We start from the raw sequence: 18,587 nt of genomic DNA, 5'->3' as shown, positions 1-18,587 counted from the left end.
GTAAATTGTTATGAATAGTGATTTTTATTCCCAATACCGTAACTAACGTGATTAATGCTACAGAAAATACAAAATAGCCGTGAATATATCCATCTTTAATACCATTAATTCATTTATCACATGTACCTTCTCGAATCCGATATTTCACTGTGATTTCCATAGAAGTAAATAAATGTTTATTTAATAAGAATTAACAGATTTACACACAATTAGAATCAGGATGTGCTCGTTAAAGCCCACTTGTCTAATGGCGTGTGTGTCTACCGCATAGTGCAATTTTCTCCCGTAGGCGGTCTAGCTTGCATTCAACGAGATTGATAACTCTGTTCCGTGGGATATTGTCCCATTCTTCCTAAAGAGATAGAGGTTTGTTTTTTTTTCAATAAAACTTAAACATATTACAAATAATAGTTTCTTAATTTCTAAAAGTTTATTTTTCTCTCCTGGTTTTCGCTTGCCTTCCTGTTGAGATAGGTATTCAAAAGAAAGGCCCCACCTCCAGCGAAGCACCACCATCCTGCGAAATAAAATGGGTAGCGGTACGTCCCGTATTCGTCCTTGAGCAATCCTGAATGAAAAAAGGAATACGGTAATTAAATTATTCCAAAAAAAGTAAATTTTTTATTTTGTTATGGAAGTTAATGGTACTCTACAAATTCTCTTCATATACTATCCTATCCAGACCCTAAACACGATAACAATCCACACATAAAAGTTTATCTGAAGGGTGCCTAGTGTCGTTATTATCTTCCCAAACTTTTAGGTAGCCATGGCAGCTCGAAGTGTCGAAGAGAGAAAGATGTTATTAAACTAAAATTGTAAATCTATAACAGAGATGAAAACTAAATTAATCGTTGTGGCATTTCGTGCAGTATAATGATGATTTAAATTAATATATCCAAACCAGTGACAGATAAACATATCCAAACCAGCGACAGAGTTAACTTACCGGCCGTTGATGGTGCACACAGGGTACCAACACTATAAAAGAAATAACCTAACCCATAGGTGTGTTTCAACATATCTGGACCAAAGACGTCAACAATCACCGTATAGCTCAGTGACATGATCATCCCTTGAGACATGCCCATGAACGATGCACAAGCAGCAAACTGGGGAAACGTTCTTCCTTCTGGAACAATACATAGCACAACGCCCAAAATCACAAAACTGATGTTGTACACATGATGTCGCCGCCGTCTTAGCCACGTGCGGTCACACAGAAAAGCTACCATTACCCTGGATGCAATATCAGATATACCTTGTATGGAATAAAGGAGTGGCGACTGACTTCGTGGTACACCGTGCTCCTCGGCTATTGCACCAAGGAACATAAGTCCTGTTGGTGGACCCATAGCTAGACAAGTCCAGTTCAACGCAAAGGTCAGAAAACGGACATTTTTTAGAAGATTACCATATACGCGTAGTTCATGGAGTACCGCATTTGTTTTCCAAATTGAGCTTTTCTTGACAGGATTTCCAAATGTTTTTGAACGCTTTCCCTCCTGTGTACATTTTGGGAATGTATATGGCGGTAATTTTGGGCATGCACTTGTTCCTGCTGATGAATTTTTGTGACCCAAAATAGTTTGCTTCATTTCCAACTTATCATCTCCAACTTTCGACTGTTTCATTTCATGAATAGTTTTGGGATTGCCATTAATTCTAGAGCATTCTTTAACATTTCTTTTCGTTGTAGAAAGTATCTGTTCTTCATGGTTTCTCTTGGGAAACAAAGGTCTAAAGAGGGCGCCGCCTACCACTTGGTTCAGCATGATAGCCCCCATAATGAGCATCTGACCACTATAGTCGTAGTGATATACTAGATAAGTTAGGAACGGCGGTAGAACCAAGGAACCTATCCCGGCTCCCATGGAGGCAATACTGTTGGCAAGTGCACGCTTTTTGTGGAAATACTGCCCCACGATCACTGCACTAGGGGTAGCGCAAAGAGCAGCTCCTATTCCTGGAAAGCATGACATATACTTCAGCTTTTATAAAATAACAATGATAATCATTCTAGCACCATGGACAGGCGTGGGTAATAATAACTTCATATGTATATAAGAAAAATGAAACAAATGATTTATGGTATTTCAAATAATGCATTCATCATTTGGTCCTGCAAACTGGCGCCATCTTATTTTCCACCATTGTAAAATGTGCTGGATGTTATGAGATGTTTAGGTTTCAAAAGATGGAAATTATGTCTTCAAACCTTAAGCATGCCATCGAAGCCTACCTGCAACTAGTCCAAAAGAAAAGAACAGGTAGTAGATATTTGGTGGGAAGGCACTAAGTATCAGACCCAGACTGCTTAATAAACCACCGCTCATTACCACTTTCCTGGCTGTGAACATATTGGCCAGGGAACTGCTTACTGGACCTATCCACAAAAAAATTGATTTTTTATTCATTCATGATCAATGAATCATGTTTTCAGGTTTTTACTTTATATACATTTTTTATTACATTATGATTAGTAATCAACTAACGACAAGTTTAAACCCTTAGTATATAGAACATGCGGCAAAAATGGGCTCGGTTTGCAAAATGATAGAAGACGACTGCCTGTAGATTTGCTTTTGTGCGACATATGTAGAAGCTTGTTATATTCAAGTTCCTTGTAAACTTATAAATGCGAATGGGTGCTTCATTTCTTATTTGTGCTATTTGGTTGTTACAGCAATTAGTATCTACATGTACAGTTAAAATAATTATATATTGTCACGAAGTAACTTTACAATCGTCACTAAGGTACTCACCTAGACAATAGCGACATGTAGAAAATACCGACAAGACCCCTCCTGTCAATTTGGCACTAGAACCAAACATATCAATCAGAATAAGGTAGATTACTCCAAACGTCCTGTCCATGCCAACTCCGAGAGTATTCACGGTAAAACATCCTAAAACACACATCCAACCCCACCCCCCGTCTGGAGCTCGAGTCTCAGTTTCTGTCTCAAATTGCTCACAACTGGACATCTCTTCTGATGTACGCCCGCGAGCATCAGTGTCCGTCCCTACATCGACTTTCGCACAGCCCGACGCCACTTGTGAGTCATGCGCGTTTGTCCCAATGTGCATCTCTTATTCCTTACAGGTTCACTTCCTTTCGTCCATTAAAACATAAGAAGATGCGTCTACACATGCTTTTGCTAATTTCTCGTTTTTCATTTCAAGGGGGGTTGAGCTTCCAACAACGAAGTACGTTGAGTACATTGATTATTCCGTTTTTTCTCTTTTACACACAGTTACTTTGTATACTGTAATTGATATGTGCACCACTATGCACATTGGCTCTCCTCCGGCGTGATTTCGTCCCATTTGTACCCCAGATGCTGAGCTTACTTTTATGCCCCAATTTGATGATCTTTCAATACACACCAAAATCGGGACATAGATCCTCAGCGCCTGTGCTATGTTTCATCCGCACAATTGGAACGAAGACGAAGAAAAACAATGTGTAGGTAACCGGCGCACATTTAATTTAAGTGTACCGTGTGTAAAAAAGACTAAGTGCCAAAATTATCAATAAACTCAACGTACTGAGTGTTCAACCAGCCTTGATTTCACTACACAAGTAAGCCTGTTCAGGACAAATGTTGTTGAGTATCCTTTCGTATCCTTTTATACATGTATACATTGTCTTATCACAGGTGACACTGATACGCCTGTTTGAGTGCTCGTATATCAAGTAACCTTTTATCACCTTGCGGAGGACAAGACCGCAAGGTCATGAATTAGACTCATGGCCCGTTCAGAACAATTTGATTTGCTGACTTACAGATATGCGGATCAAAAATGGCGCCACCCATTTAAAGGTGTGCCGCCGAGATTCAGTCTAGAATAACATTCCAGGCATCGGTAAAACTTGTCCAATTTGGTCAAGCTTTGTTGTAGAATATGTAGGCCGTTGATTTGGCGAGTAATGGCCTACCCACATATTGTTTGTGTGATTCAAATATCGCGATTTTGATGGCCAAGGAAGCTACTCATTCCCTTGGTTCTGTAAGTTATCTGCTATTAAAAGTGATCTGTGTGAACTGACAGTCTCACCGTGCAACCTAAAATTGTTCCTAAGGTGCCCCCTATCAAATGATAGTCAAGTGGTTCCCAGATTATTCCTCTATTTGATCTGGTGCAGGTTGTCGTCGATGACTACAATTGGTGTTTTGACACTAATGTGGTATTCACTCCAAATAAAACCTACTTTGTGCACTGCCACCACAAACGATATGAAAAGAAAATGTGTTATTTATTATTTTGTAATTAACAAGAATGATTCTTAGGACTGACATATACCTCTAATTGGAAACCAGCTTGATTGGATTATTATTTTTCCTGAAGCAATTTATTTTTTACAGTTCATTTTTCTCATTGTGGCATTTCAAAAAGTGACTTTGAACTCTCATGGGCCTGAAGACTAATGCTAGTTACATGTTCGTAATATCCGTGTTACTTGTTGCGCATAATTAAGATTTGGTGTTGATTTTATCGTCAAACATTATGTAATATGGCACCAAAATTGACAAAATAACATATTTTGAGCATCATTATTTTTGCTATTTGTCTGTACATGTTACAGCTTTGTCTCCACGTTTACTTTGCGGCAAACTAATTCAGAATAATTATATAGTTTTATTTTGCACATGTTTATATAGTTAAAGGTGACATTTCATTAAAGTAGTACTAGTTTTAGCCTTCCCTTTCATTGCATGTTCAAATTCACATTATTAACATATTTATTGTTAAGCGCCGTTACATTTATTCTTCGGAAACAATTTGTGAGATGTCGGGATCAGTGTTGTTTCGCTTGCATGATGTTGAATTTCAGTGGAGATACGCCTTTAACGTTCAGGGTATTGCTCTTTTGTTGTAAAGTAACGTTAAAAACAGATGAAATGGTTTGTTTTATCTTGTAAACTAAGGTAATATCAAAATGTAATGCCTTGTCAGAAAATATTTACAGGATAAATAACGACTGCATTTAGATAATTGTAGCAAGTGTAAACGAGTGTTATATAACCAGGGGGCTTAGGTTGTAATATAACGAGTGAAATAAGGTTGTAATCAGTACTTTTATTATTTATTACAGAATTGCAGTAAAAGCATAGAGGTGTATAGGTAAGGCGTCAACGTTTTCTTTTTATGGATAATATGTGACTGTGACACTAAGTAAGCGCAGAATAAAGACTTTTGTGAACTGTTCACAGTCTTCGTCAAAAAGGTTGCCTCCCTCCAGTTTCATGTGTTTTTTTTACAAATCACAGATGTTAATTGTTATGAATAGTGATTTTTATTCCCAATACCGTAACTAACATGATTAATGCTACAGAAAATACAAAATAGCCGTGAATATATCCATCTTTAATATCATTTATTCATTTATAACATGTGCCTTCTCAAATCCGATATTTCACTGTGATTTCCATAGAAGTAAATAAATGTTTACTTATTAAGATTTAATAGATTTATATACAATTAGCATTAGGATGTGCTTGTTAAAGCCCACTTGTCTAATGGCGTGTGTGTCTATTTTCTCCCGTAGACGGTCCAACTTGACAATTCTGTTCCGTGGGATATTGTCCCATTCTTCCTAAAGAGATTGGTCCAGATATAAGAGGTTTGTTTTCCTCTGCATGGCACACTCCAATTCGTGCTCAGTATGGTTAATATCAGAACATTGTGTTTGTGTAAAAAACACTCGCAAATAGAGAACTGTGACTAAGTTTGCTGTCATGATGAAGTAAAGTGGGAAGACCCAACCTTGCCTAACAGAGGGTAGGCAGATAAAAGTTAAATTATTTTGATTGATATTAAGAGGTATAAGTGTAAGATCAGAATCATGCTGATGGTATTGATTTTTTTCAATAAGACTTAAACATATTACAAATAATAGTTTCTTAATTTCTAAAAGTTTATTTTTCTCTCGTGGCTTTTGTTTGCCTTCCTGTTGAGATAGGTATTCAAAAGAAAGGCACCAGCTCCAGCGAAGCACCACCACCCTGCGAAATAAAATGGGTAGCGGTACGTCCCGTATTCGTCCTTAAGCAATCCTGAATGAGAAAATGAATACGGCAATTAAATTATTCCAAAAAGCTTGTCGCATAAATATAATATTTACAATTCAGGCTTACTTATCTTATTGTAAGTTACTCTGAATTAAGTCTCTAAGAGAGAAAGATGTAATTAAACTAAAATTGTAAATCTATAACAGAGTTGAAAACTAAATTAATCAATGTGACATTTCATGCAGTGTGATGATTTCCAAACCAGCGACAGAGTTAACTTACCGGCCGTTGATGGTGCACACAGGGTACCAACACTACAAAAGAAATAACTTAACCCATAGGTGTGTTTCAACATATCTGGCCCAAACACGTCAACAATCACAGTGAAGCTCAGTGACATTATCATCCCTTGAAACATGCCCATGAACGATGCACAAGCAGCAAACTGGAGAAACGTTCTTCCTTCTGGAACAATACATAGAACAACGCCCAAGATCACAAAACTGATGTTGTACACATGATGTCGCTGCCGTCTTAGCCACGTGCGGTCACACAGAAGAGCTACCATCATCCTGGATGCAATATCAAATATACCTTGTATGGAATAAAGGAGTGGCGACTGACTTCGTGGTACACCGTGCTCTTCTGCTATTGCACCAAGGAACATTAGACCTGTTGAAGGACCCATAGCTAGACAAGTCCAGTTCAACGCAAAGGTCAAAAAGCGGGCATCTTTTAGAAGATTACCATATACGCGTAGTTCACGGAGTACCGCATTTCTCTCCCAGATTGGGCTTTTCTTGGCAGGATTTCCCAATCTTTGTGAACACTTTTCCTCCTGTGTACTCTCAGGGAATGTATCTGGCAGTGATTTTGGGCATTCACTTGTTCCTGTCACTGCTGTTAAAGTTTTGTGACGCAAAATAGTTTCCAATTTAACAGCTGTTGTAATGTCAAATGTTTGGGAATCTTCCGTCTGTTTCATTTCATTAACAGTCTTGGGATTGCCATTAGGTTCAGAACATTCCTTTATATTTCTTGTCGTTGTAGAAGGTATGTTTCCTTCGTGCTTTCTCTTGGGAGTCAGAGGTCTAAAGAGGGCGCCGCCTACCACTTGGTTCAACATGATAGCCCCCATGATGAGCATCTGGCCACTATAGTCGTAGTGATATACCAGATAAGTTAGAAACGGCGGTAGAACCAAGGAACCTATCCCAGCACCCATGGAGGCAATACTGTTGGCAAGTGCACGCTTTTTGTGGAAATACTGCCCCACAATCACTGCACTAGGGGTAGCGCCAAAAGCAGCTCCAATTCCTGGAAAGGCATGACATATACTTCTGCAGCTTTTATAAAATAGCAATGATAATCATTCTAGCATCATGGAGTGGCGTGGGTAATAATAACTTCATATGTAAGAAAAATGAAACAAATGATTTATGGTATTTCAAATAATGCATTCATCATTCGGTCCTGAAACAGAGGTCGTCTTCATTATTTTCAGTTATTAATATTAGAAGTTTAAGTTTTAAAAGACGAAAATCATACCACTTCAGATATTAAAAAAAATATTTGGTATGAAATTATGACCCACGTTCATTCATTTGGTCCTGCAAACTGGGGCCATCTTATATTCCATCATTTTAAAATGATTTTGGATGTTTATGTTTCAGTAAAAGTTGCAAATTATGTCTTCAAACCTTAAACATGCCATCAAAGCCTACCTGCAACTATTCCGAAGGTAAAGAACAGGTAGTAGATATTAGGTGGGAAGGCACTTAGTATCAGACCCAGACTGCTTAATACACCACCGCTTATTACCACCTTCCGGACTGTGAACAGATTGGCCAGGGAACTGCTTACCGGACCTATACACAACAAATTTATTATATAATTTTCTTACGTTTTAAATTTCTTCACTTTTGTAATTCTCTAGTAAATTATTTGGCTTATCTTGCGTCTTTAACGAACTAACAACAAGCTTAAACACTTAATTAGTATGTAGAGCATGCGGCAAAATATGGCCTGGTTTGCAAAATGATAGATTATACAAAAGGAAGGCCTATAGACTTGCTGTGCTACGACACATGTAAAAGCTTGTTATATTCAAGTTCCTTGTTGGCTTATAAATGCGAACGGGTGCTTGAATTATTATTTGTGCTATTTAATTGTAACAGCACTAGTATGTACATGTACAGTTAAAATAAAACGGTTTAAAACAGGTACTCACCTAGACAATAACGACACGTAGAAAAGACCGACAAGATGCCTCCTGTTAATTTGGCACTAGAACCAAACATATCAATCAGAATAAGGTAGATTACTCCAAACGTCCTGTCCATGCCAGCTCCGAGAATGTTCACAGTAAAAAACCCTAAAACACACATCCAACCCCACCCCCCGTCTGGAGCTCGAGTCTCGGTTACTGTTAGGCGCTCACATCCCGACATGTCTTTTGAAACTCTCCCACGAGCATCAGAACCTGCTCCTCCATCGACATGTGCAGAGCTCGACGCCCTCTCTGGATCCTGTACACATGTATCCAGGCACATCTCTTTTTTACGGGTTTTCCTCTCTCAAGGCATAGAAAGATACGTGCTTCTGTTAATTTCTCGTCTGTAATTTCAAGGAGGTTGAACTTTCAAGAACAAAGTACATTGAGAACATTAATTATATTCTGTTTTTGTCTCTTTTCCACTCAGTAACTAATATACTTAAATTGAAATGTGCACCGAGTAACTATACACATTGGTTTTCTTCCGCGTTTTTTCGTCCCAAATGTTTCCACGATCCACATATAGCACAATTGCTGAGCTTACTTCAACTTACCACTTTGATGAATCTTTCGATAAATATTTAAATCGTGGCATAAATGAGCTCAGCACCTGTGCTTTATTTCATGAGCACATTTGGGATGGGGACGAAGGAAACCAATGTATAGGTAACCAGCGCACATTTTATTGCAAGTGTACCGTGTGTAAAAGAGACAAATTGCCAAAATTATCGATAAACTCAACGTACCTGGTGTTCAACCAACCTTGATATCACTACACAATGAGGCGTGTTCACGACAAATATTGTTGAGTGACCTTTCGCATCCTTGTATACATTGTCTTATCACAGTTAACACTACTGTAATAAGCCTGTTTGAGGGCTCGCGTATTATGTAATCACCTTGTGGAGAACAAGAACGCTGGGTCATGACTTAGACTCAGGGCCCATTCAGAACAATTTGATCTATAGACTAACGGATCCGCGAATAAAATATGTCGCCACCCACTTGAAAATGTGGTTTAATTGCTCTGCCCCCACTGGGACGGTGCGCGTGGGGGGCGGGTATCCATTGTCAAGTGCGCGCCATATTTGATACGCGGAGTAGTTAGTGCTCCCTCAGAACAAGATGAAGATGGATTAACAGATACTGGTATCAGATATAGCCGACCCACTTGAAAGCTTGTCGCATAATCCCCTAAGAGAAACTGAATACATTCCTTGAGGGGCTACACGGCAAGCTTTCAAGTGGGTTAGCCATATTTGATCCACGAATCTGTTAGTCCGCGGATCAACTTGTAAGTCGCATACGGGTCACACAGCGATCTGTTGAGGGCGTCTCGATAGTCCGAAGGTTCATTGGTCCGAAGGTTCATTGGTCCGAAAAGTGGTAACATTTTCATCGATTTTTTTAATCAAGGGTTCATTGGTCCGAAGGTTCTATAGTGAACATTCGGACCAATGAACCTTCGGACTATTGAACCTTCGGACTATCGCTACGGCCCCGGCGCCGGAAGGGGTCAGATAAGCAAAATGGACGGCTCTGTCTGTGCTACTTACTGGAAGAAGATTAAAGACACTCAGAACCACAGCTGCATAAGTCCCTTTACTTTAACTTATGCATCAATGAACATCGTGACACGAAAAAAGGGGAAAAAATCTGCTGACGACGTACTAGTATCTACTAAGCCTTGCGGTGGGTCATACTCGATATGCAGGGACATGTCATCAGCTGACTTTTGTCGTGTATAGGTCCAGAACTTCTCACTAAATTTATGGAAATACACATTTTGTTGTACGATATATAAGCCTAACTTAATTTTAGATACATTTTTTATGTACTTGACCTTTTTATTTGCAATCAATGTAAATTTAGAATTTTGCAAGTGATTTATTCCTGATTGAGTGATATTATTCTTATGATTTATTTATTTATTTATTTTTCATCCATTTTATTAATTTATTTATTTTGCAAAATGGTACAAAGACGCAAGAGCACAATCACCAATCACAATTCCGTCTCAGCGTCATCTCAACTACAACATTCAGATGTCAACCACCTGCACAGAACAGAGCCGGAAGTAGTAGCAAGTGGCTGGCCTCGTTTCCAGAATTAGTATTAGAAATGGCGGAGCCAGCAGTAGAAATTTTTTATATGTAAAAATATTTCTTTTAATTCTCAAAACCGGAACAAATGGGGACGTAAATACTGGAGAAGTTTTTTGTGTGAATACTTTGGCTCGTTGTTCCCAAGCATATTTGAGCGATGGTCACAGAGTGGGGTTAGTCAGTAGCCCAGAGTGCCAGACGATCATTTTGAATGGGTGCCCAGCAAGCTAAGGAGGGGAAGGGGAGTTCCAACAAACAGAAATCAAAACAAGGCAAGGAGTCGAAGATCGCGGGTCCCATCACTGGGAATATATTTGCTGAACACAATGGTAAGCGACCCTTGCTTTCGATACACGAAAGTGTTGTATTCGATTCTGTTTTGATGGATAATTACATCATCGGTACGAAGCGGAAGTAAAGCATTATGCTGGCTTAGCCTTAGTTCGAGGTTGATTTATCGATTTACTCATTTCATGTTAGGAATCCCTCTTTGTTATATCCATTTAGGATTTTACATTTTAACATTGTGACAAATAAGAGAGAGCTCATGATTTTGAATGAATTTTGCTATCTAATATATTCGGGAACTACCCCCTGAAAAGATGGTATTTACTCATAATATAGCATTTGATCAACAAGTAGTGGATGAATTATTATTTTTTTGCCATAAAGACATGTATGCTGCTTAATTGCTTTGGCAGACAAAACTGGACTCTTTCCTGGGGTATGCTTTCAGCATTAAGCATGACTTGGAATTGGATCACTTCATTTTGTTTGCTAATTGGTGAACTGCATAATGAAGCAGACTTTAAAAGCTCTCTTTATAAGCTGCATCGCTAATGCTGTCTTTATATATAATGCAACTTCTTTATAACAAAACAAGCATTTGACCAAGCTGAAGTGTTTTGCCCTTGTATGAATTTAACTCACTGGCTCTGGGTTGTTTTGGTGTGAGTGCAAGGACTTAATCAAAATGAATCTCACTTTGTTATGAAATAAAAGAGATCAAATCAAGTTGGGCATTTAATTCTAAGGCTTCTATAAAGAATGCACAGACTGCAGCACACACCTATTGCTTAGGAGAAATAAAGTCACTAGTTAATAAGTTTATGATATATATATAAACTGTCAGATTGGCATGGACAAAAGAAATGCTAAAAATAAGTAAGGCTTTCAGCTATTGTCTCATCATTTATCAAGTTACACACACACACACACACACACACACACACACATGCATTCCTGAAAGATAAGAAATTTATTATATAAAATATAGTTATCTATACATTATTCAAAATCTGCAAATTCTGCAAACTGGCTTTTTACAAACAGACAAAGATCAAAGGCAACATACGAGTATTCTCTCAACATCTCTTACTGTTTTATGTAAGGCCTGTACACATGGAAACTCATTTAGGAACATCACAAGGCAATCAGGTTGTTCAGTATAGGACTGTATATCTCAGTCTTAATGTGGTACTACCTCTAACCTCTAGACTTGACTTAGTCCTGATGTGAACAGGCCTCAGTACACAGCCAACCAGTTGTGTCCTTATACAACACAAAGGGTATCTGAATGCACATTGTATGTAAATTTTAGGGAGAATTTGGTTATTTTGTATCAGTCCTTGGTAGCATGTAGGTTGAGCCTCAGTGAGGGGTCAGTCAAGGTCACTGGCTGCATTTTTATGGACTTCAGAAAATATGCTATGTGCACTTTGATACTTGTGGCTTCTTTCTGTGTGATGTGTTTATATACAAGAGCTAAGCAGTGAAAGTAAGAACTTCATGACCTGTTCCCAATACCATGCTACATTGCTTTTCTCTGTGTTATACATAGAAAAAATCAATTACTTCTGAGAATCAGGGAAATGAAGAAAACCACTTGCTCCCCTGTCTGTATCCTTGATACATTTTACCTACTGTCAAACACTAATTTGCCATATAGAAGTAAAAGTTTTCACTTTAGCAAAAGAAAACATATTTTCAGACAAACCAAGGATAAATTGAATATTTGAAGTTTTCCTTTGCCCATATTCATTACATTTAGTCATGGATAATACATTAACATGCAATATGGAACAATCTCTGTTTCTTGTTAAAGACTACATGGCATATAAGGTTCCCCCAGTCTAAGCTGTGTTGATGTGGGGTTGTAGAAACTAAACGCGTCATATACTGCTGTGTTTTGACTTAGTGGGAAGGGAGAGGGGCAGATATATGACTAAATCCCAATTTTTAAATACCTCACTTGTTATTTCCTTTGATTTTTTGTAATACAAAGATAAATTCTTCCTGACGTACACCCCACCCTACTTGTGATTAAAAGCTACTAGGTCATCTTCTTGTTTTTGCCAGTCTTTGTTTTAGGAAATATGTTTTAAACTAGTTAAGTTGGAATTCAGTTTGTTATTATCATACAGTTTGTCATCTCCACTTCACCCTCTTTGTGGACCTCACCCCCACCTTAGCCCCACCCACACCCACACCCCCTTCTCCCAAGTAGTGTCACTTTGTGTTATGTGGAACTGTTGCTGATGTGATTTCTGGGTATTACTTTAACTTGTGAACAGAGACAGAAAGTTTAAGAGTACAGGTACAGGCATTTTGGAACCCGGAAGCTGTCACTTTAAATAGTTTGCCTTTGAAGTGGATCTGTGATTAGGAAGGAAGTCTTTGAAGTTATTTGTTTTCTCCCCAGTAAAAAAATAGAGATAATTATTAACTCAGTCAGTCGGTTTCCCACAAATATGTTTATTATAGATACAAGTTCATTTTTCGACAAGTATTGATAATCTCTTAACAGTAAGCTAGGATATATTATCTTCATCTGAACTTTTCTTTTCATATTACTAGTAGTTAGGTTCGTGCTAGTGTAAGGAATTTTTGCCAGATGTTTACGATGATTTGATGAAAAATGGGTGGCCACTTTTGATAGACATTGGCCAAAAAAAAAAAAATTAAAAATACCTGAAAAATGCACCAATTTATCTATCCCAGACTAAACATGAATAATTTATTTGTTATACATTAAATAATGTTAATTTTCTAGATGTTTGTTTAAATGTGAAAGATTCCTTGTGTGATAGTCACAGATCAACTCTTGTTACTTTTGGGATGCAAGCAGTGTTCACTGTGATATATATATTCAAATTATTACAGCTAAGTCATTATGTTTATTTTTCCATAAGGTAATTACAAAAATGTATCATGTATATTTAGTATGTTTTTAGAAGATAGGAATGTGATGTTTTGTGGAAAGTTTGATGAATAATTTAGTGGAGTTGTAATTATCTGTACTGCAGATCAATAAAGGAGACTCCCCTTTAGCTGCTAATTTGTTATTTGCTGGAATTCAATACTCAGGAGGGAGAGTCGGATTTGGAGGGGTGGAAAAAAAGAGGCACCATCTGTCAGCAGACTGAACCAGTTGGTTACTGAATACCAATAAAGTTTAGGGCAGGTGACTTCTGTTGATTGCCTTGCCGTGCGGTTCATCAGTTTGAAATTAGAAAGATGGGGGCAGGGGGATGAAAGAACAGTCAGATAAATTTACATATTTGAATTTTGCCCCCCCCCCCTCTCTATACGCACACACACACACACACACACACACACACACACACAGTGGCACAAAAACACATACGCACTGCCATATAGAGTAACTCTTGAACACACAACTTAGTACATCGCTTTTGTTTTCCAGATTTTAATAAGGTCCACTTTCACCTCTTTTAATTACAAAGCAACTCCTTCACAGCATGATAATGTTCTTCATATTTTTGTGGCGGGGAGTAGGTGGAGGTAGGGCAGAACATGTGTCAGTGAACCCATCCAGATACTGTAAGGACTATTTTTGAGGTTAACTTGCATACATATATCCTGGTATAGCAGAAGACCATATTTAACTGATAAACATGTGACAGGCTTGTCTGTACTACTTTCCTTACCCCCCAAGGCAGGATAGATGACATGGACTGTGTTGGTTAGCTCGCCTACACTGTGCCGGTTGCTTCACAAGGTGAATAATAATAATAGACCCATATTTCACTGTCACGCACACGCACATTGATCCCGCGGTGCAACTACTACATAGCATAATTGATATTTCCACAAAGGTTAGGCAGTACAAAGTCATTACCCTATTACATAGTATTGTCTGACAGCTAAACTAGAGTGTTTAATGTGTACGTGTGTTCTGTGGAACATACTTTATGCCTTCCACTTCTTGGTTAGTTGAAAGTACGGATTAACCGAATCCATCTGGTTACGTTGTATAAGCACAGTGATGAACCTTTATTTGAATATTGGCACTTTAATTTCTTTCTTTGTCAACCGTGGGCAGACACTGGTTGATATTGTGCTACGAGAATTTGGCTTATGTCATTCAAGTGATTTTACAATAAATCTCAAAGATTAAAATTCTTCAAAAAGTTCCAATCGCTGCATGAATGTTATTAACCTTATAAAATATATCAAGAATTCAGTTTTGTGGAGGATATTTTGATTTAAATAAAAGGGAAGTCAAAAGTTTTTTGTATCTACACAAACTTATTTACTTTCGTAATAATAAGATATGCTTGATCATTTACAACTGACACATATTTAACTAAAGGCACTTGAGACATGTTATAAAATATGTGCTGGTATGTCCTCGCTGTTGATGTTGGGACTGGAACATCTAACCTGAGTGTAACTTGTAATGCAGCACCTATGTTTCAAGTGGTTAAAAGTTAAAAGGCTACTAGTAAGACTTAAATATTATGGCTCCATTGTCAATATTTTTTTCATAATAAGTTAAACTGTGTGTATACTAAATGACCTGCTATGGGCATTGTACAACCAGTGAGACTAGGAACAGGAGCATTGGAAAAGTTTTCAGTGAGTTTGAAATGCCACGTCCTTCATTTAAGAGTTGACCACATGGAGATCTAGGAGCTGCTGAAGAGAACTCGGCTTCAAGATGTCCTGAGTTACAAACATCCTCGCCTGGAAATACTCCTTGAACTCACATCAGTGCTAAAAGCCACTGGCAGTGTTTCCTAACATTACATACTTTCTTTGCAGTCAGGGCATGAAAGGAGAAAAATGTTTATATGTTTTTCAATTAGATTTTCATGTTCTTTCTAAGCTGAAGTTATACTACCAGGTATGAGGTCATTACAGTTTGTAATACAAAGTACCTGAGATAAGCTGAAATTTAAAAGATTATTCTGACAGTTGCTAGCATGGTATCAGTTTTGACATGCCCTCTAGTGGATTAGAGGGACCATCTGGTCCACATCAGTTTTGATACACCCCCTGAGCTAACACATACTGATTATAAACTGATCATGAAGATATTGATCACTTGTACATACTCCAGGCCTCACCACAGTCTGGGTTATTTTGGGAAGGTGGTAGTCTCAAGGAAGATTAAAGGCGTATGGGGCCAGGTATTTCCTAACACCTGGGTTATAGGATGGAGAGTGCACTGCACAGAGTGAAACCACATTTTTTTTTGGGGGGTGGGGGTAGTAACAGTCTCCTGGTCAGCCAAGTATGATTTTTTTCATTCAAATACCTTGTGGATAAATTTAAATTAAGTCATTTGATCCCAAAGAATATGTGGATTAAAACAACAATGAACAAATCAACATTTCTGGGCTAAAGCCAAGTTAAAATGTCTTCAGCATGTGGTAAAAATTCAGATGTTAGTGTGGGACAAAGAGTCAGGTATGGGACAAAGGCCTGGAGTGTGATAGTGGGGACAGTGTGTTAGTGATGACAGTGTGTGGGGTGTGGCAATCATTGTTGTATTTTAGTCATCATCAAAGGTTTAACAAATTATTCTTTGTCTCTCCATTTTTAAAAATGTGTTTTTAGTAAAGTGGTATATGCTAGCAAGGATGTATCTTAGACAAATTGTACCCTAGCTGCTTTTATTAAAATTGACAGCAGAAAAGGAATAAGGCAACACATGACCTGCAGTTGTAGTCAGATGTATTGTTTTAAGATATAAATACATATATTAGTGGTCACATGTTTTGTAGCTAATATCAAGATCTGTTTGGCAAAAGTCCCTGCCACAGTATAGACTGGTGAAGAATATTACTTGTCCTCTGTACACCATAATAACAATGTGGTTGCCTTGGACAAATCAAGTGTAGACTTGATGCAAAGAATCAAAATCATATTACCAGTGGTAAACAGCATCCACGTAGAATACTCATGGGACTCAGATAATTTAGACTTCCATATTTGGGTATGATGGCAACATTAACAGTGAACTATTGATGACAAATACTTCATATATCCACTAAATCTGAGTCAGTTGTCTGTGTATATGGTTTTACCCATGCTGTAATGTGATAAGACATGCCATAGATAAATAAGTGCTATTTAGTGAAATGACACTGAACTGCATAGATCACAATAAAACAATGGCCTGGAGATATGTTGACGATTGGGTCAAAGACATGAGAAGTTCAAATCACACATGAAAAGTGATATCATATTGCATTAACTTATTAAACATTTATCTGCTCTCTCAGTCTTATCTCAGAGGTGAAATGGTGTGCAGACTTCAGTTACTTCCTGATTTAAGCTGGTGTCCAAGTTCACAAAACACCCTGATTTCTCTCTCTCTCTCTCTCTCTCTCTCTCTCTCTCTCATGAGACTGTCTTCTACATTGTGGACTAATTAAATGTAGGTCACCTGGCAACACTAATACACAAAGATGAGACAGGGAAGTAGACTTCATACCTTTATTTCTGAGTCAACCACAATGTACGGTTTGTCTACAGAACAAGTATACCACACAAGACAAGTGCCTGGGTAATTTTTCATTACAAGTGTATTTAACAAATTATATTATTTTCTGCTGATTTATAACATACATTGGGATGATTGGGTATAATATAGACATTTTCTCTGAGATACAGAAGCGCCTTTGTTGGTGAGAAGGTTAAATTTGTATGTCTTTGACATCATCAGTTATCCTTTGACTGAGGAAGGTTGGAGTTTTTACGTGTTACTTACCTTTTTGAAGGTGCTGTGGAAATTGTTTTTGGTTTAAATTTTTTGTCCAGCTGAAATTTTCGTAAATAAGATTTTTCTTCCAAACAAGGGTTTTCAGCCCACATGCACATATATCCTTATGATAAAGAACCTTGCTCCCTCTCCCTGAGCTATGTGTCAAACCACAATGGCCAAAAGCTGAGGGTTGTAAGCGGGAGAACAAGACATAAATCAACCAAAATATCTGATTTTAGACAGCCATAGTTTAAGACTTTATTTTGAAGTCTGAGTAGAGATACAGTTCAAGGGTACAAACTAAGTGCGAGTACTAAAACAGACCTAATCACAAGGCCTTATTACAAATTAGTTTCATTATTTGCCCATAACTGCCTTGGAATGTTTTGGGGGCGGGGGAGATCTGCACCCCATGTTTTCTATTCAAATCTGCTCAATATTATGCCACATAAATCCCTTTCTGGTCCAAGTTACTTCTTGTGTGAACCTGACCTTATTCTGTCACTGAGCAGGGTGAAAGTTACATCTCTTTCTTCAAGATTGATCTTCTTTGTGTTTGTATTAGACTGGTGTAATAACATCATCACCTGTCTGGTGCCGTGGCTGGCAGAGATAGTCTTCTACACTGACAGGAGAGAAAATGTTGCCAGAATAAATAATGAAATGTTTTCAGTTATGATAATGTTTGTCCCATGAAGTTGACTAGTTCAAATTATGGTGTCTTTTCATGACAGTTAGCCTGTACATTTGAGTAAAGTGAGGATTGAATCTGAAAATCATAGAAATCGTGTGCTCAGCTGCTCAGGTGATCTTATATGTTCAAAATATAAAGATTAAAATTAGTCTGTTTATAAGTCTTAAGTTTAGATGTTATCATTGCTGTGAATCCTCTGAGTCTCCCCTCCTTTGCCAAGTGCATGTTGTGTTTTCATTGCATGCGGTACGGAAATTAATCTACAGAAGGTTGTAATTCTGAGTGGAGTGACTGACTCAGGACTTAGCTGTGTACAGGTTCCCATGATAAATGATACAGATATGTCTCCTCTGTGTTTTTGCATGGTTACATTAGCAAGCATACCCTGCATGATATTTCAATATTTCATCTGCCTGTTATGTACTGAACATTCAGCTATTTTATATTTAAAAGGGATAACAACTCAGTAATCTCTTATTTT

General features: G+C 37.9%; 3 protein-coding genes across 4 annotated transcripts in view; 1 reads left to right on the top strand and 2 right to left on the bottom strand.

Annotated features, from left to right (window-relative positions):
* Positions 1-26: 26 nt before the first annotated feature.
* On the bottom strand, positions 27-3,620 carry LOC106171021 (monocarboxylate transporter 12-B-like). The gene is made up of 4 exons (XM_013551109.2): positions 2,766-3,620; positions 2,243-2,386; positions 950-1,966; positions 27-568 (listed from the first exon to the last, which is right to left on the bottom strand). The coding sequence occupies exons 1-4, from the start codon at positions 3,088-3,090 to the stop codon at positions 423-425; spliced, it is 1,632 nt and encodes a 543-aa protein (XP_013406563.2). The 5' UTR covers positions 3,091-3,620; the 3' UTR covers positions 27-422.
* A 2,168-nt stretch (positions 3,621-5,788) lies between these two features.
* Positions 5,789-8,569, bottom strand: LOC106171020 (monocarboxylate transporter 12-B-like). Its single transcript, XM_087008768.1, has 4 exons — positions 8,248-8,569; positions 7,742-7,885; positions 6,300-7,334; positions 5,789-6,062 (listed from the first exon to the last, which is right to left on the bottom strand). The coding sequence occupies exons 1-4, from the start codon at positions 8,567-8,569 to the stop codon at positions 5,917-5,919; spliced, it is 1,647 nt and encodes a 548-aa protein (XP_086864894.1). The 3' UTR covers positions 5,789-5,916.
* A 1,820-nt stretch (positions 8,570-10,389) lies between these two features.
* The window catches only part of LOC106171084 (uncharacterized), a 29,454-nt gene continuing 21,256 nt past the window's right edge, over positions 10,390-18,587 (top strand). For both annotated transcript variants that reach the window (XM_013551217.2, XM_013551215.2), the window contains exon 1: positions 10,390-10,726. In XM_013551217.2, coding sequence (XP_013406671.2) covers positions 10,609-10,726 — 118 coding nt within the window. In that variant the 5' untranslated portion in view covers positions 10,390-10,608. The remainder of the gene's footprint in view (positions 10,727-18,587) is intronic.

Source organism: Lingula anatina, chromosome 3 (genome assembly GCF_051362555.1).
Source record: "Lingula anatina isolate TDL-2025a chromosome 3, LinAna3.0, whole genome shotgun sequence".
Lineage (NCBI taxonomy): Eukaryota > Metazoa > Brachiopoda > Lingulata > Lingulida > Lingulidae > Lingula > Lingula anatina.
The sequence above is the reverse complement of the archived record's forward strand: the minus strand, read 5'-3'. Positions and strand labels throughout refer to the sequence as shown.

Excerpts from the sequence above, each read along its gene's own strand:
- LOC106171020 (XM_087008768.1), bottom strand. The coding sequence starts at position 8,569 with ATGTGCCTGGATACATGTGTACAGGATCCAGAGAGGGCGTCGAGCTCT. Across the intron at positions 7,886-8,247 it reads TACGTGTCGTTATTGTCTAG|GTCCGGTAAGCAGTTCCCTG; the intron begins GTGAGTACCTGT and ends TGTTGTGTATAG. Across the intron at positions 7,335-7,741 it reads TACCTTCGGAATAGTTGCAG|GAATTGGAGCTGCTTTTGGC; the intron begins GTAGGCTTTGAT and ends ATGCCTTTCCAG.
- LOC106171021 (XM_013551109.2), bottom strand. The coding sequence starts at position 3,090 with ATGCACATTGGGACAAACGCGCATGACTCACAAGTGGCGTCGGGCTGT. Across the intron at positions 2,387-2,765 it reads TACATGTCGCTATTGTCTAG|GTCCAGTAAGCAGTTCCCTG; the intron begins GTGAGTACCTTA and ends TTTTGTGGATAG. Across the intron at positions 1,967-2,242 it reads TTCTTTTGGACTAGTTGCAG|GAATAGGAGCTGCTCTTTGC; the intron begins GTAGGCTTCGAT and ends CATGCTTTCCAG.